This window comes from Sciurus carolinensis, chromosome 7, assembly GCF_902686445.1.
Source record: "Sciurus carolinensis chromosome 7, mSciCar1.2, whole genome shotgun sequence".
NCBI classification, from domain to species: domain Eukaryota; kingdom Metazoa; phylum Chordata; class Mammalia; order Rodentia; family Sciuridae; genus Sciurus; species Sciurus carolinensis.
Genome location: NC_062219.1, coordinates 26,163,805 through 26,184,366, shown reverse-complemented (window position 1 = coordinate 26,184,366; position 20,562 = coordinate 26,163,805). Strand labels below are relative to the sequence as shown.

The following is a 20,562-nucleotide window of genomic DNA, read 5'->3' as shown; positions in this document are numbered from 1 at the left end:
CACCTCCTCCAGCCACACTCTACCACTTCAGTTACCACTCAGTTAATCCCTATCAGAGGATTAATTCACTGATTGGGTTAAGACTCTTAAAACAACCATTTTTCCTCTGAACCTTCTTGCATTATCTCACATGTGAGTATTTCAGGGGGCACTTCACAGCCAAACCATAACAACATGTTTGCTGTTTTTTATTATTTTTAATCAATTAAAATACTCACTGTAAGGATAAAGGTGCACGACACTACTAAAGTATCCAGAGGAATCTTCCAGTACATCTGAGCCAAAAATAAAGCAACTGTCGATTATCAGAAAGGATAACCAAAGTTAAGGAAAGAGGTTTGCTGCGAATCTCACTTTTAATGTTGTTCAGAAGGATGAAATATTTAAAAGGGAGATTATCTCAGGTTTCAGAAAGGGAGTTCATGTGCTGGCAAAGAATGTGGGCCCTTTGGGCTACCCTGGTCTAAATAGCCATTTTTCTGCTTTCTAACTGTGTGATCTTGGGCATGGTACTTTATCACTGCATGCCCTAGTTTTATTAGCTAAAATTCAGATAAAACTACCTATCTCACAGTAGGGTTTTGAGGACAAATTGAGATTGTTAGTACATTTTTAGAAGGAAGCCAAAGTGAGGTCTTTTATTTATAATTTCCGTTTATTTCCTTCAGTCCTGGACCTATTGCTGAAAGGCTCTAGGCCTGGGCATGAATGGGGTTCCTAAAGCCTCAGGATAAACACCACTTTTGCCAATTTTGCTTAAACATTTTTTTTTTTTCTTCAAAGAAAACACAATGTCTTATGGGGTAGAATGAAAAATGTTCATGAATTTTTTAGATAAACCAGAATCTTCAAAGGAGTTTTATGCAGGTTTGACTGGGGAAGTACACCTCAGCCATTCTTCTTTTGTTTTTGTTTGCTTTTGGGTGCTGGGGATCAAACCCAGGGAATCACACATGCGAGGCAAGCACTCTACCACCCAGCAGCTCCTCTTAAAATCCAGAGTACAGGTGGTCCCTGTTGTTAAGGGAACTTTAATCAAGTGATTTAGGAAGTACTAGTTTAGAATTTTCTTCCCACTGGTAGGTGCTTCATCAAGAGAGAAATTGGGCATTGTAATGATGATGATGTTATTTGAATATATATAATGTCTTAGGCTTCATATATCCTATTAGAGGGTATACCCTATGGAGCAGCTGCTTTACTGAATTCTTGATCCATTTCCCAGTATGGTGGTTTGGATGATTTTGACAAGCATTGCAGAGCTGAAGAAGTCCTGACTTATGGTGTTTGTTTCTCCCAGGCCCGCCTGAACTGCAAGCACTGCGGGAAGCCGGTGATCGACGTGCGGATTGGGATGCAGTACTTCTCTGAGTACAGCAATGTCCAGCAGTGTCCACACTGTGGGAACCTGGACTACCATTTCGTGAAGCCATTCTCCTCCTTCAAAGTTCTTGAAGCTTATTGATGAAAGCTTTGCTTTAGTAATAGCTATTTTATTGATATTATTACTTTATTACATATCTTTTATAGGGAAACATTCTGTGACATTAATTTCTTTTCTAATTTAAAGCAGAGTTACTTTGTATGTGTGCCACTAAATGGGGGGGTGCCCCTTGCCCTGTCTTGATTCGCAAATGTTAGTCTGTGGTCAGGACCAGATGGATGTTCGTGTGAGTTTGGGTTGGGGTTTATTCTCACCAAGAGTCTGTTGCAGCTTTAAGATGGTGGGGAGGATGGCAGGGATTTAGGAAGGGGATTATGTGGCTATAGACTAAAAGCACGAAAGGAGTTGGGAGGGAGCTCTTACTAAATTTTAACTTTATAAAGACCCACTTTTAGATCTTCAGTGGACCTTGGGAAAACATGTGACAAGTGAATGTAAGTCTGAGCCTGGAGGGCAAATAGTGTATTAGGCTATTGCAGCTTAGTATTCTGCAGCACACATTGACATGCAATTTACTCTGACTGACAGATTTGAAAGTGGACATGAGTGCTGTTTCTTTCACTGTTATAATTTAACAGTCAGTTTTCTTGCTGAAAATAATACCCAAATTATAAGATATCAAAGCTGTTGGTGTTGCATATATTTTTAGGTAAGCTGACCTGTAACAGAGAATATGTGAAATGAATTTGGAAATGTTGTACATCAAATCAAGAGGGCAGAAAGGCAAAACTTTGTCATTTGAATCTTGTCTTAGAAGTTGGGCAAACTATCTCTTAAGGATAATTCATACATAACGTGACTTGGGCAGTAACAGGTTGCACTGTAAGAAGTACTGTTTGGTATATCCTTTTCACAGGTAAATCTCTCAACCACAGAACTTAATGGGTGAACTTCAGAACCAGTTATGCCACACTTATCTTCCCTGTAATACCAGATAGCCACATTAAACCCGTTTAATACAGTTTCTAAAATCGAAAAGTTGACCTAAGGAGGGAAAGAAAAAAATTGAGAGAATGATGAAGATAATAATTTTAATACTTCTTTTTAAAGTATATTTCATTTTGGAGAATCACTATAGTGCATAATGATATATCTAAAGATCTCCAGGATACTTTACTGTTGACCCCCCAGAAATGATCACAAACAGAACTTTGGGCATTCCAAAATACAACTTTCTGTTCATTATATCTTGGTGATTTAGTACACTGATATGCCATGCCCTGGTAGAATTGGAATTGAAATACAATTTCTCATAAGTGAATTAGATAATTTTAAGTTTTTTATATATGTATATGTTTATACATATATATGCTAAAAGAATACTGAAAATATCATTTTATGAATAGCCACATTTGGAATTGATGTGAATATTTTATATTACTCATTGGTTGATACCATTTTTTTCTCAGCGTGGTTTTTCTTTTCAGAAGTATTTAGGCATTGCAAGTGAGTTCAGTTCTACTAATGAAGCATTTGATGTTTTGTTTGAAACAATACAGCATTGAAAAACCAGTGCATTCACTTAATATTCTTCACCTTTCAATTTCAATGATTGTTATTTGGTTTTCTGCTTCTGGTTTGGTGTCTGATGATCTGAAAACTATTTCACAGTGGGAAGAAATCCTCAAAATGCTTATGAGAAGCAGAAAATCAATATTGGTCAGGCATTGTTTGATACAGTTTAAGAGGTCTATAGGACATAGCCCTTGAAAATTTCTCTTTGATACATGAAACTGTAATTGTGAATTAACTGTTTCCCTATTGATTCTCTTATGGACCAAGTATAAAAATTGGTAATTTTCTCTTGTTTTCAGAGAACTATTTGGATTTGATTTCTGAATTTAGAATAAATGTTAAAATATTTGTAATGCTATTCTTTAACTCACCTACATTTTTCTGGTGAAACCTGCTTATTATATTGTTATTGTAAAAGTTGACCTGTACACTGCATTCAGTAAGCTATTCAGTTTAAAACCATTGTGGGTGTAGTGAATGCTGCATTCGCTGTTTTCTCCTTAGATTTTTTTCTATCCACTGGAAAGTAAGTTTGATGAGGTTTCACTATAATTGAGTAAAATTTGCTTTTGTATATTATTTGATGATAAAGTGAGGATTCTATAGATGTATGCAGTCATATACAAAGAGAAACATGAGTATTATACTGAATATCTTTTGCCTTTCAGACATGACATTTTTGTCTAAAGGAAAAACTGGGCTGATATGAGAAGAAAATACAGTTGAGTATGCAACACCATAATGATAAATATCATTTGGGGATCTGCTGACTTAGTTTTCTCCAAGCTTTCCCTGAGCACCTTGATGGAAATTGGAATATGTCAAGAAGGATTATTTTTGTTGTAGGTAGGATATTAAAGGATATCCGTCACCAGGAGATCCAGTTTCTGTCTTTCTGATGAATAGTATTCAATAACATGAAAGCAGTCATAAGAATGACTAATAATTTCAAAGTGATTTTCCATGTAACATTTTTTTATCACTTATTTTTAAGAGTTCCATACCTTGAACAAATTATCTGCTTTTGTTTAAAGAGAAGGCAATTTCAGATTGATCATTTTCTTTTCAGGCCATCTCAGTTCTCCACTTTCTTCTGGTTTCATCTGAAGCAGTTGACAATACTAGGCTTTTACCTAAAAGATAGATAGACATTGTGCCATGAAATTGAGAGATGGCTGTATTTTCCCATTCTCATTACACAGGAACATTCTTAAGTACCGTTTAATTTCTGATTTTTGTAAAAGAAATTAATTTTCTTAATAAAAGGAATTTTTATATCTGGGGAAAATTAACTGATCAAGAAAGAATATTATTAGGTGTTTAAACACTAAAACTAACAGATTGATGAATAGCTTCTTATACTACAAAAACTAACTTGCTGAAAATTTTCATTTAGTCCTGTCAGACCAATGTGCAATCTGTTTTATGCCCAGGTTGGTAACCCCAGTTGGCTTTTTCCATTTAGTTTCCTGGTAACACCTGTTGAGCAATTTTAGTTGGAGGTTGGGGACAGAGGTGAGGAGAAAGTGCCCTTGTTTGGTGTTTTGGTTTGTATAAGATGCTGCCTAAGCCTTTTCATCTCCATGTCCTGTTTACTTTATTATTATCCAGATAATTGGAAGAAAATAAAACAGGTGGGCATCAGCTCAAAACATTGTTGGTTAAGATCTCTTGTCAAGATACCTTGGGTTGCACTTTTTTTTGAGGGAAGACAGTGTAAATAGTTGAAGAATGTTAATAAAATTGAAACATTTGGTTATGGAATTGTGTGTGGTGTTAGAGGGTTTCTGTTTGTGAAATGTATGTATTAAAAATAAAATTTCAGAAACTAACATTGCTCTGTCTTTAGTGTATCAGTGTTTTTTATTGGAATTTTTGAGAAACAAGGTGATCTGATCAGAAAGGATAGTAGATAAGTAGAGATATTCTGAGGTTTTAAACACTTCAGAAAACCAGTTCAGAGTCACTATTACGGCTGATCAAAACTACAGACTCTATGTGCTGTTGCAATTTGTGTATCATGTGTAAACTTCCTTTCAACAAAATAAGCATTCTATATAGCAAACCCCATCCCTCCCATGTGAACAGTTCAAAATTATTTTTTAAGTTATAGAGAATTCTTTTGAGTATTAATGAAAAATAAAATGGAGCCCACAGTTTTGATAAACCCCAAGGCCAGCCACCCATAACCAGATTATGAAAACTTCGGTCATCCTGATTTACCCCCAATACTATCTTAATTATAAATGAAACAAAACATAAAAGTTTATTTACTTGTGAATATGATATAGATAATCTTAAAATTTCTCTGATTGCCTTGGAAAGAATATTAATATATATCAACCAATAACAAAAGAGGGTAAAACACTATGTTTTATAAAGAATACTATAGGGGCTGAGGTTGTGGCTCAGTGGTAGAGCGCTAGCCTTACACGTGTGATATAAATGTAAATAATGTGACACATGTAAATAAATGAATATATATATATGAATACTGTAACTGCTTTCTTGCCGCTTTCTGTTCAAGGTCTCTTTACCAATTGTTTTTTTGAATGCAGGACATTTAATTTAAAAGTTTGATTTTAATTTTGATAGTAATCTTATTCCACACATATTTTCTTTGGTTCCTAGGCCTTTACAAACTTTCATAATGAAAAGACTAGATTGTGTGCTTCTTCATTCTTAGAAAAGTAAAACTGAGTCATTTTTAAACTTTTTGTGTCTTTTTTTCAAATACCATTTATTTATTTATTTATTTGTTTGTTTGTTTGTGGTACTGAGGTTTAACCCAGTGCCTCACCTATGCTAGGCAAGCGCTGTACCACTGAGCCACAACCACAACCCCTTCTTGTGTCTTTATGTAGTATTATCAAGTATATGTATTCTCTAGATTGCTGGTCCCTTAATTTCATTATCATTCTCAGCCAGTGGATAAAATCCACAAAAATATTAGAACATAGGACAAGATGTACAGGAGGAGAGTCTCCAATCTAACAGGGTTCAAAACCTGTGTTGCTTCTTGCTTACTACAGGCATTAGAACATAAATTTTATTTTGTTCAAAGGCTTCAGGACTTCAGATTTTGTAACTTTTATTAATGTAACATGCTAACAAACTTTCATTGCCATTTTCAGGAACGTACAGTTCTTACTGCAAGTGGGGAAGGGGAGACCAAAGCTAAACAGTGATTGCCAAGATTTAAGTTTAATGGAAGAAAACTCTTACTTGTTCTTAGTGGTTTCCACTGTCTTGCTTGTATTATTTTAACTTAAGTTTGAAAAAATCAGAAGCAGATTGCTAATTATGTGGGCTATTTAGTAAAGAGTTGAATTTTGGAAGGAAAAAAAAGCTTGTCTTGAGCTTTCATTCTTTTCCTGTTTTCTCAGCTCTCCACACTGAGGGGGGGTGGGTCTAATAAATGTGAAATATCTTTGAGATAGTGAAGTGCTTCATAGGTGTAATATTTGAAATAATAATGTTTTGTTGCTACTATTGTTTTACAGTGCTGGGGATTGAACCCAGGGCCTCACACATGCCAGGTGAACACTCTACCACTAAACCGTATCCCCATCCCTAATAATAATGCTTTTTTTTTTTGTTGTTCAAGAAAATTGATCTTTTTCCTTTTTTTTTATTGTAAACAAATGGGATACATGTTGTTTCTCTGTTTGTACATGGAGTAAAGGCATACCATTTGTGTAATCATAAATTTACATAGGGTAATGTTTGATTCATTCTGTTATTTTTTTCCCTTCCCCCTATCCCTCCCACCCCTCTTTTCCCTCTATATAGTCCTTCCTTCCTCCATTCTTGCCCCACTCTCTAACCCTAACTCTAACCCTCACACTAATCCCTCCCACCCCCCATTATGAGTCATCATCCACTTATCAGTGAGATCATTCATCCTTTGGTTTTTTTGAGATTGGCTTATCTCACTTAGCATGATATTCTCCAATTTCATCCATTTGCCTGCAAATGTCATAATTTTATCATTCTTTATGACTGAGTAATATTCCATTGTATATGTATACCACAGTTTCTTTATCCATTCATCAACGGAAGGACATCTAGGTTGATTCCACAATCTTCCTGTTGTGAATTGAGCAGCTATGAACATTGATGTAGTTGTATCTCTGTAGTATGCTGATTTTAAGTCCTTTGGGTATAGACCAAGGAGTGGGATAGCTGGGTCAAATGGTGGTTCCATTCCAAGTTTTCTAAGGAATCTCCATACTGCTTTCCAGAGTGGCTGCACTAATTTGCAGCCCCACCAGCAATGTATGAGTGTACCTTTCTCCCCACATCCTTGCCAACACGTGTTGTTGTTGTTTGTATTCTTGATAATTGCCATTCTAATTGGGGTGAGATGGAATCTTAGGGTGGTTGTGATTTGCATTTCTCTTATTACTAGAGATGTTGATCATTTTTTCATGTTTGTTGATTACTTTAGATCTTCTTCTGTGAAGTGTCTGTTCATTTCCTTAGCCCATTTGTTGATTGGATTATTTGCATTCTTGGTGTAGAGTTTTTTGAGTTCTTTATAGATTCTGGAAATTAGTGCTCTATCTGAAGTATGATTGGCAAAGATTTTCTCCCATTCTGTAGGCTCTTTCTTCGCATTGCTGATAGTTTCCTTTGCTGAGAGAAAGCTTTTTAGTACGAATCTATCCCAGTTATTGATTCTTGCTTTTATTTCTTGTGCTATGGGAGTCCTGTTGAGGAAGTCTAATCCTAAGCTGACATGTTGAAGGTCTGGACCTACTTTTTCTTCTATAATCTGCAGGGTCTCTGGTCTGATTCCAAGGTCCTTAATCCATTTTGAGTTTAGTTTTGTGCACAGTGAGAGATATGGGTTTAATTTCATTCTGTTGCATATGGATTTCCAATTCTCCCAGCACCATTTGTTGAAGAGGCTATCTTTTCTCCATTGCATATTTTTGGCCCCTTTGTCTAGTATGAAAAAATTGTATTTATTTGGGTTTGTGTCCGTGTCCTCTATTCTGTACCATTGATCTACCTGTCTATTTTGGTACCAATACCATGCCGTTTTTGTTATTATTGCTTTGTAGTATAGTTGAAGATCTGGTATTTTGATACCCCCTGCTTTGCTCTTTCTGCTAAGGATTGCTTTAGCTATTCTGGGTTTCTTATTCTTCCAGATGAATTTCATAATTGCTTTCTCTATTTCTGTAAGGTATGTCATTGGGATTTTAATTGGAATTGCTAATAATGCTATTTTTAAGGTAGTTTATTTTTTCCATATTAGAACCCGTAAGCATTGTGGTAATTATATAAGCTTGATCTGGCATTGCTCAGTTTCAGGGACAGCAAAATAAAAATAAAGTACTTTGCCTCCTAGAGTTCAGTAGAACAATACTGGTTGCATATCTGTGTTCAAATGGAACTGGCCACCATATCTTGGTGATGGTCTTCATGTCAAGTGGTCTGAGATAGTTGATTAAAAATTTTGGTAGTATCTTAAAATAAGTTTAGAACCACCTGATTGCATTCCTAAAAACCCAATAAATCTCAAAAGTGGAAATGCCATAGACCTAACAGTGATAGAATTTAGAGAGGCCAGAATTTAGAGTTAGGGCTATGCTTTCATTATAGTCACATAGAAAATGTTTGTTAAGTTACAATGACGAATGTGCACATTTTAGAGATACACTGAGGCCCAGAAAACTTAAATCTGAATAAGTTTAAATAGTTAATGGCTAACCAGAAATTAATAAATCTTGATGCCCTCTTTTAGTCCTCAGAATGAGACTGAGTGTGAACAAACTCACCATGGTTTAGAACTGAAGTAACCAGTCTTCAGTTCTGCCTTCTCTTTTCTGCTACCATTTCCATATAGGCTACCTTTAGCATGTTAATTATTAGATTTAGACATTAGGTACCTGAAAAACTCTTTCATTGCCCAGGTTAACTTGAGTACCTGTTTTTGTTTTTAACATAAACTTTATGTAGCGAAATTTATTTTGATTTTTGGTTTGAATTTTAGTTATGTTTATTAATTTTTTCATTTTCTGGTACTAAGTGCTATCTGGGGAGTCTAGATGACAGATATATTTGCTGTAAAGGGAAGAAAATACCAATTACAGGGATGTAAACTTACCAGATTTGTAAATAGGAAGATATCTATTCAACTTGTATAAAACATGAGCTTGAGGGGTTTAATATTAAATATGGTTTAACATAAAAACATACAGGAGAAATGTCTGGACCTCTGTGGAACGGTGAGTCCCTAGAAGTAATTGAGGGGAGCCTTGTGGGCATGGAATCTGTGTATGTGTGTGTGTGCACGCAGGATATATGCTTGCTTTTAGAAAAGCTTTATTGAGGAAATAGTTGCTATATAATAAAGTACACATATTAAAAGTGTACAATTGATATAGGTAGAGATATATAGATAGCCCCCGCAATCCCAATACTAAACATACCTATCACTCCCTCCCACTTTCTTCCTTGCTGTCCCATCTCTGAGCAACTGCTGCTTTCTTTGCTCCTAAGATTAGTTTGCCTTTTACAAGCTTTATGTACATGGAGTCATGATTACCCTCCTGAGTACCCTCATTTGTCTGGCTTCCTTCACTCAGCATAGTTGAGATTTAGCTATGTTGTGTTACTTGAATATGCCCAATTTTATTTATTTACCTGCTGACAGACATTTGGGTTGTTTGCAATTTGGGGCTATTATGAATAAAGTTGTTATGCAAATTTGTGCACAAGTCTTTGGACATATATTTCCTTTCTTCCTGGGTAAACATCTAGGAGTGGAATAGATGGATGACCTATTATGGTGTATTTTTAATAAATTATCAAACTGTTTTACAAAGTGGTGGTGCCACTTTTTTAAACTCAAGATTCTCCTTCTTAAGCCTCCCAAAGTAGCTGAGATTATAGGCGTGCACCACCACCCTGGTCACATTGGACATTGGTGACAACTGCGTGTGAGTGTTCTGGCTCCTCCACTTATCTGCCAACACTTGCCATGGTCAGTCATTTTAATTTTAACCAATTTTTAATCTGTAGTGGTATATTATTGTGTTTAAAATTTATATTTTCCTCAAGACAATGGAACTGAGCACCTTTCCCTGTGTTTCTCATCTGTATATCTTCTGTTCAAATCTGTTACCTGTTTTTTATCCCTCCCCACCATACCCTATGCTGTGGACAGAACCTGGGGCTTTGTTCGTACTAGGCAGGTGCTCTACTATTGAAACAACTTCCATCAATTTGTCCTTTATGTGTTGTGCTTTTGATGTCTTATCTAATCCAATGTTGCAAAATTTATTTCCTCTTTTTTTTTTTCTGGAAATTTTACACCCTTAGCTTTTACATGTAGGTCTATGATCCATTTTAAGAGTTTTCTTCCTTTTTTTTAATGTTACTGTTTTTGTGACGTTAGAGATCAAACCTAGGCCCCACAAACACTGGCCAAGTGTTCTGCTACTAAACTATATCCCCAGCCCAGTTGATTATGATTTCAGACAGAGCCTTGCTGAGTTGCTGAGGTTGGCCTTGAACTTGTGATATTCCTGCCTCAGCTTTCTGGGTAGCGGGGACTACAGGCAGAACCTACTGATATTGGTAAGTGTATTTCTTATATGTATCAGTGAGTAAGCATTTTATTTTCAGTTGAGAGGTAATTTGGGTTTTGATGAGGATGTAGATTTAAAAGGCATTGTAGTTCTTGCTTTAGCAAATAAGTGCTAAAAATAAAAACTGGGTGAAATTCTAAGAGGCCTACCTAGGGGTGACAAGCACTATCTTGGTCTCTTTTTGTTTCTGTAACAGAATAACTGAAACTGGGTGTTTTAGTCAGCTTTTTCACTCCTGTGACTAAACACCCTGACCAGCACAATTGTAGAGGAGGAAAAGTTTATTTGAGGGTTCACAGTTTCAGAGGTCATACTCTATAGAAGACTGGCTCTATTCCTCAGGACCCGAGGTGAGACTGAACACCATGGTGGAATAGTGGAAGAGTGTGGCAGAGGGAAGCAGCTTTCATCAAACCCAATCATTTCTCCTCCAATCTTGCATTGTCTCACATGTAAGCATTTGGGGGATACCTCACATTCTAAACCATAACATTGGCTAATTGTGGACATGAGGAATTTCTTGCAATTTTGGAGACCAGGAAGTCCAAGATCAAGGTGTTAACCTCCGGTGAGGGCCTTCTTGTGTTGCATTCTCACATGATGAAAGAGCAAAAAAAAAGAAACTACTTCTGTAAGCCTTTTTTTAATTCCTTAGGTCCTCCAAGTAGGCCCCACTTCCCAACACTCTAGCACTGGGGATAAAGTTTCCAACACATGACTTTGGGGACATGCATTCAGGCCATAGCATAACATTTGAAAGCAGCCCCTATGTTTAGAAAAAGAAAAGAAAATGAATACTTTTTAAAGGGGAGGAAAGTATTTGAAATCAGTAATTGTGACTTTTACTGCATTTTTCATGCGTTAATTTGTTGGCATCTATTCTCATTTGTTAAGATAGGTTATTGCTTGAAGAGAACTATCTGAGTGCAAGGTGACATTTTAACAGTCTACAGACACACACAAAAAATCCATCATTCTATTCACTTTGGGTTCTAACTTGAGATATTTTTGGATTCAAATATGTCAAGCTGTCAGATTTGATAGCATTGATCTATCCACTTTGGGCAGAATTTTCTTTTAACTTTTCAAACAGTTTTTCTATATGTATCCCATTTTCAGTTTCTCATGATCTTGTCTGAAACACGAGTATCCAGACTTCAGGGGATTGCTGTACTTGATCACTTTTAATTCCATACAGTCCTAAGGGGAAAATGTGCTGGTTACATGTTTCTCTTAGAGAATTAAAATTTTTCATGGTTTAGAGGCTATCCCTGTAGCTAATTAGTGATAGTCTAAGTTACTGCAAATCCTTGCATGGATGGTCAATTAATAAATTTTCTTCTTTTCATCACATTTTTCTGAAGCTTTGGTGACGCAGCAGGTGACTAATGAGGAAAGTAAGGTGGTGAAGCCCAGGGACTGGCATTTCTCTGAGGCTTTGGAATGCCATGGTTTTAAAAGAGAGTGATTTGGGCAGAGAGCAGGATGGTGAGAGTCCTGGGGGCCACTGTGAATGTTTCAAAAAGTGTAGAGATCATAAAGTTACCATGATTGTACAGTATGTATCAGAAATTTTTTTTTTTTTTTTGGTACTGGTGATTCAACCTGGGGGTACTTAACCACTGAGCCTGAGCCGCTGGGATTACAGGTGTGCACCATGGCGCCTTGCTACTTTTTTGGCAAGAGTTATAGTAACCTTAGTTGTCTTAGAATGTTCAGAAATAGTGGCAGTGTGTGTGCCTTTGGTAGATAATATATGAGAATACAAATTATTACCTAAAAGGTGCTGTTTATAGTCTTAACCTTTTTTTAAAAAAAATTTTTAGTTGTTGATAAACCTTTATTGTATTTATTTATATGTGGTGCTGAGAATCGAGCCCAGTGCCTCTCACATGCTAGGCAAGCGCTCTCCTACTGAGCTACAACCCCGGCCCATATAGTCATAACCTTTGAAAGCTTTCAGGACAGGGTCATATTGAGTAGAGTTGTGTTTGGTGATGGCAGAATTGAGAATGCCATTTTAAAAAATGCCATTTAAAAAATACATCCTTTGTTTTTTCTAGTCTATTTCCTTTTTGTTGTTGTTGTGATGCCTTTTGCCTTATTTTTTCCCTGCCTACCATCTCTCCGTTCCCTATCTTGCTCTTTCTTCTGCCTTCCCTGCTGCAGCACGTGTAACCATGGTACACTGTAACTCACTGACAAACCCAGATGTGAGTTGGCCAGTGCATTTTTAAAATTAGTTAAAAAAAAAAAAATAGATACCTACAATCTACAAAAGGATAGTCAGGTTGATCAATGGGAGAAGAGTCCAGAAGTAGAGCCACACATACATATATAATCAATTGATTTTTGATAAAAGTACAAAGCAAATTCTGCAAATAAAGGATAATGTAATAACAAATGAATTCGGAACAATATTCATATGCAAAAACATAAAAACCAACCAAATCTGGATCTATGCTCGCACTACAATAACCAGATGGGTCATAGAAATAAATGTAAAACCTAAAAATAGATGTTAGATTTTATTAAAATTAAGAACTTCTCCCCAAAAGACATTACTAAGAGAGTAAAAAGACAAACCACATACTAGAAGAAAAGAATTTGGTCCAGAACGTGCAAAGAACTCCCAAAATATATTAGTAATAAGAGAAAATGACTCACTCAAAGGGGGTAGGTAGGCAATATATTCAAAGATACTTTGTTAAAAAAAAAAAAAAAAGAAAAAAACACATAAGGTTCTTAACATAATTAGTCATCAGGGAAATGCAAATTAAAACTCCAATGAGATACCACCTCAGGATGACTAACGTTAAAAAGACTGAGAAAACCAAGTGCTGATGATGGTTTGAAGTAACTAGAGCTCTAAGGTGCTGTTGATGGGAAACAGTTTAAGTTTCTTAAAATGTTGAACATTTACCTATCCTACATTCTAACCATTCCACTGATGAGTATTTACTCCAGAAAACAGATCTACAGAAAGACTTGCTCGTGAATGTTTATCAGAGCTTTATTTGTAATAACGCCAAATAGAAACAATCCAAGTGCCCATCAGAAGAACGGGTGAAAAATAGTATACCTATAAGATAAAATACTAAGCAATAAAAAATAACATTAGATAAATGCCACAACATAGATGACCCTCAATTATACTGGAGTGAAAGAAGCCAGAGGGACAAAGTACCCACTATATGATTCTACTTATGTAAAGCTCTAGAAAATGCAAGCAAATCTATAGTGACTGATGAGTGCCTGGAGATGGGTGGAAGAATATTATGGGGAGGTTTAAGAGAATGAATACAGAGGAAATTTTTAGTGGGGAAACTTTCTGGCTGCCTAATATGTCCACAGTTTTGATTTTGGTGATGGTTTCACAAATATATACATCTGTCAAAACATATGACGTTGTATACTTTAAATATGTTCTAGTTCATTATATGGCAATTATACCTCCATAGAACAAGAAAAAAATTCCCTGCCCTCCCAGAAGGGATAACTTGCATGTCATAAGTATTTTATTTAAATTTAAATCAGTAATGCACGTTCCACAGGTTTAGGCCTTTTGTTTGTTTTAGTGTTTGATGCCCCTAGTTGTAGGACCATATTGCCTTTCTCACAAAAATCTCCATTTATGACTCATTCTTTAAGAATATTTCCTGTTTGATTCTCTTTAAAGAGAAATCAGAACTTATAGAGACATGGGAGTATAAATATAGGACCTCTCTAAGCATCTAGAATTTTTAGTCCCAAACCTTTTTGTTTTCTCTCCCATGTTTAATTCAACTTATCATTCAAAGCATCCTTCCAAGTCATTGAAACACAATTTTCTTTTTATAATTGTATTTCATTAGTTTGCAAATTATTAAATTTCATCATTGCAATAGCAAGTATATTTGGTAGAAGCAAGCTTGGGAACAAATGTAACTAGCTTTTGGTAAGCACATGGCTTTGCAGAGGGGAAACCTTATATGCAGACAGCCCACTAGACAGGAGGCCACCAGCTACCAACTTTAACTTGTAGAGGTAATTCATCACAGTGTAGTTTTTCAAAGTAAATTAGAGTTTGTTAATTCACTGAATTGGTGAACTAAAGGTCAGTTAGAGAAATTCTGCTCAAGCTCTCTGATCCTCACTTTCTTCTGTAAATATTGAGGGTTAATGAAGTAATGTAAATAAAGTGATTTGTGCAGTCTCTGACATGTAGTGAGTGCTAAAACTGCTATGATGGTTTATGCTATGGTCATTCATGTTATTTCTGGAAACATTAATATGAGGGCAGGAAGGGCCTCAGGGATGGACCCAACATGGATGAGGGAAATGGCTCCATGTTACATTTGGGTGGATAGGGCTAAAGGTCTTTTCCATCCCACACGTTAGTAACCCTGAGGCAGCTTCCCAGGGGCAGGGGCCTGCCAAGGGGCTCCTGAAAACTTCTAGAGTACTCTCTCTCTACTAGTGGAGGAGCTGCAGATCTGCTGGCAACTCATGAAGGAGCTTCCTTCATGCGCAGCCTTACTAAAGGTCTTTCAAATCCATGGCGTGTGGAGGGAGGTAAAACCAGGCCTCCATAGGGGGAATAAGAAGAATGGGATCCAGAAGGTTGTGGGACTAGTAAGCAGGCAGAGGAAATCCATCATAATTATGTGGATTAGAAATGGTGAAAACCATACTTGTTTTACTCCACTTGGGTTTAACTTCAAACTAAAACCTATCTTTCTCTTCTTGGGTTGGAAGATTATCCATGTTTTCCCCTTGGTGTGAAAGTGAACAGCTGTCAGTCAGTTGAATTATAGTGATTGTTGTGTGTGTGAGTGTTTTTTTAATCTGAAGTATGTCTGTGAAGGATGGCATTCATATTCTTGAGTTTATTGTCATTTGCCAACGAAAACATTTAGAATGTGATAGATGTAGATTATGGTCATTCTGTGACCCTTTATTGGTCTGATCTGTCTTGGGAGATACTTTGATCTGAATGTTTGTGTCCCCTCCAAAATTTTTATGTTGAAATTCTCACCCCAAGGTATGAAGAGGGCCTTTTGGGAAGCAATTAGCTAATATCATATTGAGCAGTGAGCCTTCATGAATGGAATTAGTGGAGGTTCAGGGGAGCTTGATTGCCCCTTCCACCATAGGAGCCCACAACTAGTAGGCTCCATTTATAAGGGTATGAAATCTGCCAGTGGTTTGAGGTGGATTCCGCAGCCTCTTGAACGGTGAGTATTGCGTTTCTTTTACCTATTCTAAGGTATTTTGCTAAAGCAGCCTGAACGGACTAGGATGGGAAGTCTAGGTTTCCTAGATACATCTGATGAAGAGCTGCAGGGTTGCTAACCCTTGACAGGCCTCTGAACCTCAGCCAGCTGGGCCCAGCGTGATGCATGACAGCCGTGCTAGGCTCAGAGTCCGAAAATCTGGGGGGCAAATTGCGGCTCTTCTGCACACACAAATCACTTAACCTTTCTGATCATGTCTCTGTTACAGCATAAGAACAAATCCCAACTTTCTAATATTCTTATAGCGAAACCTAATGAATTCATAGGCTAAAAGAATCGTTAAACTCTTCAATGAGAAGTAGGCACAAGGCATTACTGAAATAAGCAGGTCTGTGATTATTCATTTCTCATTAATAAAATAGCATCTGTCCCAGAAAACTTTTACCTTTGGACTTAAACAGCTGTGGCTATTTTGCCAAAGTTAGTCTTTTCCCACATCACATGTGACATGCTAACATGCTAAATGCTATTCAATTCAGCATTTATAGAGCACATTCTGTGTGCACAGGCAGGAACTGAAAGAAGCTACGATTATTTTTATCAGAAGGCTGATCATCTTCAATGGCTGTGAACATCTTTTTAAAATGTTTGCTGAATTCTAGTTTTGAAGTGGCTGCAGTCTGTGAAAGGTGACAAGTTTCCTGGAGGTATATATAGCTAAAATAGTTCTTGCCTAGAATTGGTGTGTTCATCTGTGATTTACACCATCATTGAAATGAAAATTTAAATGTTAGATCCATTAAAAAAAACTAATTGAAATTCTAACAAAGCATTTGACTTGGAAGGTTTGCATTTTTAGATTAAGAAAATTTTTATTGGACTGAAGAAATTCTGAAAGAGAAATTTCATTCCTGGCATGCCTCTCATTTACATTTTTGTCAGGCTTATTAATGCATATGTAGCACTTTGTGTGCAAAGAAGCCAGAGCTTTTTGAAGAACTGTGTTGGAATCTCAATCATTTTCCAGATGTCTCTAATCTGGTGTTCTATGTAGGTGGGATATGGGCTGTGAAGAATATAAGAATATTCTTTTGAAATTGGAGTTTAACATTAAGCATTTATATGATGCTGAGTATAAGAAGTACTAATGTTTTATTATAGCTTTCGGGGTAAAAACACTGCATAGAAAGCGACAGGCATATTTTGCTGCTAAAAAACTTTATGGTTTCTCTTAAATCTGATGATCTTCACGTTGCTTATTTGGCTCTGCATTAAAATATTTCTAGCAAATCACTTATGTGAGAAAGCATATTTAAAATTTCTAAGCATTAATATTCAAAAGTGATTTTATCTAAGAAGAATAATGTTTAAAATAGTCAAATTGATTTTTGTTGTTAGAATTGTCTCTATTTTGAGGTTCGAGCAAGTACTTTGGCACTTAGTTTCCTTGGTTTACATATAATTTTAAATAACAAGATATTATAAGTGTGAGGATTCAGAACCTTTTAGTTAATTCGAAAGATCAGAAAAGTCTTGAAATAATGAAGTTCTTGGTCATATGTTTAGTTTGAGCTACGGGTGAGTTTTCAACTCTTCAAAGATAATACATATGTCTATATCCATAGGGGACAGGATTCAGGACTCCATGTGAATGCCAAAATCCATGGATGGGCAAGCCCCTTATATAAAGTGACACAGTATTTGCATCTAATCTATGCACTCCTCCCACATACTTTAAATCATCTATAGATTATTTACAATGCTCAATACAACATAAATGCTACTCAAGTAGTTGTTATACTCTCATTTTAGGAATAATGACAAGAAAAAAAACCTGTACAGGTTTCAGTAAACACAATTTTTTTTCTGTATATTTTCAATATGTGGTTGGTTGAAATTGCAGATGTGGAAGCCATGAACAGAGTGCCAACTGTACTGTTTTACACCTGCGGGGAGTATAGGTGAGAGGAGGACAGAGCCACATAAGCTGATCTTTATAGGATTGTAATGTCAACATTTAGCAAGGATGGTTTTGAGGGACACAAAGGTACTCAGATGCAGGGTACAGAGAATTTGCCATGCTTTTGTGCTCTGGGAACCATATAATAGAATTCTATGCAAATATCACTCTGATTGCCCTCCTAGAGGGCAGGGACCTTGTCTTTGACGTTTTGTAATCAATGCCTCCTATGGGCTATGCCCATTAGCTCTCTGTTAAATGCACAAATACGTATACTGGCAACTCTGCTTATCAGGGACACAAATGTGTTGTGGGAGAATTCAGACTATTTTTTCCCTTGATTTTGTGTTTTGATATCCTTTGGGGACTTCTTTTCAGAAAATTGAATGTCAAAATATTAACAGTGAAGAAAATAAATAGATCATAAGAACTTTTATATTGGGCCATTGGTAAAAATCACTTCTCTCATGTTTACAATAAACAGTCTGTTCAGGCTGTTATAACAAAGCACCTTAGACTGGGTAATTTATAAATGACAAATGTATTGCTTATCATTCTAGAGATTGGGAAATCTAAGATAAAGGTGTCAGCTGACTTGATGTCTGGTGAGGGCCCATTCTTCACGGTGGTGCCTTCTTGCTGTGTTCTCACATGGTAGAAGGGGTTCTCTTGGACCTCTTTTATGAGAACACTAATCTCATTCATGAAGGCTCTGCCTCCATTTCCTTGTCACCTCCCAAGGCCCTCACATGTTAATACCACCACAACGGAGGTTAGGTTTCAACATACAGATTCTGAGAGGACACAAACATCTAGACCATACCAGTCAGAATATTTAAATAGTTCAGACTAAAGAGTTAGAGAATATAGGAGATAGAAAACACCTTGATAATCCCCTCCTCGATCCTCATACTACAATAGAAAGGGCAACAGATAAAAGGATTGCTTAGAATCACAGCCTCTGGATCATGCCATCCGTTATAGTAGCAGTAGCCACGTATGTCCATTAAAATTGAATTAAAAATTTTTTAAATTAAAAATTAGTTCTATCAGTTGCACTAGCCATATTTCAAGTTTTCAATAGTCAAATGTGGCTGGGGACCACAGTACTAATTATAAAACATTTGTGTCCCTGAAGAAAGTTCTATTGGACAGTGCTAGACTTTCACCAAAGTAGTTTCTTCACTGTGAAAACCTTAGTGAGGGGGTTCATCTTTGGGAATACCATATCACAAATTTCCATAAATGTTTGAAAACTGGAAATAACTTATGAAGTGTGTGTGTGGAGGGTGTTTTGGTTGTCTTGGGAGAGTCATGGAGTATGTAGTTATTTTAGACATCAACATGCTTAAGTGATCAACCACAGGCCATTCCTCAGACAGAATAAGAAAGGGCTTATTTGTCCTTGTCTGCCTCATGTGAAATGCATAGTTAATCTCAGGACTTCAGGACTGTGTCAAGTGAAAGTAACTTTCCCAAAGCTAGAATTTTTAAACTTTCTGCTCAATTTATTCTCTTTTAGGAACCAAGCATACAGTTATTCTATTTTTAATAACTTAATATTAATGGCTTTTTTGAGTTGTCCCTTGCGAATCTTCATTAAACTTAATCCAAGATGATTTTCCTTGTTGAGTAGTTCTGATAGATCACAGTACTAATTGAATTATTCTAAATAAAACAGTGAAATAAGTGGAGGCTGAATCTTATTTTTTATTTCTGATTTATTTATTCTACTAATTAGCATTTTGGGAAGCCTCTATTCACAGATCTTGCAGTTGTACTTGATTGCTTAATGCCAGTAAGCTCTAGAACCTGTACCGTATTCACAGGTTCCAGGGTGTAGGGCATAGTCATCTTTTGTGGAGATATTTTTCACTTGTTACACCTCTTCTATTTGCATGGACTACTCTTCACTTCGGTATCTTCAGATCATGCTCTCTTGTAGGGTTCTACTTAGTTGGGTCTTTATGACTGTTGAAAATCACAACTGCTACCTAAACTCCCTTTCCAGTTTCGTTTTTTTCCAACTAATTTGGAAACAATTTTGTTTAGGACCAACTAATATACCTTATATTTTATTTATGTATTATACTGTCTGTTTCCCCCACCAGAATATAAGCTCCATGTAGACAGAGTTTTTGTCTGTTTTGCTCACTGCGGTATCCCCAGCATCCAGAACAGTACCTGGCACAGAGGAAGTGCTCAATATTTGTTGAGTGAATGAAGACTGTTTTTCATCAGTTGGAGGTAGGATACATTAAAATAAACTAAGGAAGTGATTAATCTTGATTGACATATATTCCTTGAGAATTATGTGACTAAAAAGATGTAAAACAAATGGTCTCTGTAGTTTATGCAGAGGAATCACAAGAACCTGTGCCAACGTTAGGTTATAATGTCAGTAATATAGTCTGTTTATACTGCTATAACAGAATACCAGAGACAGGTAATTTACAGTGAACAGAAGTTGATTTGCTCACAATTCTGGGAGGCCAGGATGTCTAAGGTCAAGACATAGGCAAGTTTGGTGTCTGGTGAGGCTACTGTCTTCTTCGAAAATGGCACCTTATCTGCTGTGTCCTCTGGAGGGGAGGAAGCTGGATCCTCACAAGGAAGGAGACAGAAAGGCCAAGAAGTAAAAGTGTGCTTAAGCCACCCTTTCCTAAGGACATTAGCCCCGGCCATGGTCTAATCACCTTTTAAAGGGCCCACCTCTTAATATCATTAGAATGACAAGACCATTTGGAAGGAACCAACATTTAAAACATAACAGTCAGCATACAGGACCAAAAAATTTTCCCTGAGAAGATTCATTCCATCTTT

At 36.5% G+C, this 20,562-nt stretch overlaps 1 protein-coding gene across 1 annotated transcript in view; it reads left to right on the top strand.

Moving 5' to 3' along the window:
- The window catches only part of Heca (hdc homolog, cell cycle regulator), a 44,114-nt gene extending 41,346 nt beyond the window's left edge, over positions 1–2,768 (top strand). Inside the window, 1 exon segment of the mRNA XM_047558643.1 lies at positions 1,301–2,768. Within this exon segment, the coding sequence (XP_047414599.1) occupies positions 1,301–1,465 (165 nt within the window). The 3' untranslated portion in view covers positions 1,466–2,768.
- The last annotated feature ends 17,794 nt before the right edge of the window (positions 2,769–20,562 follow it).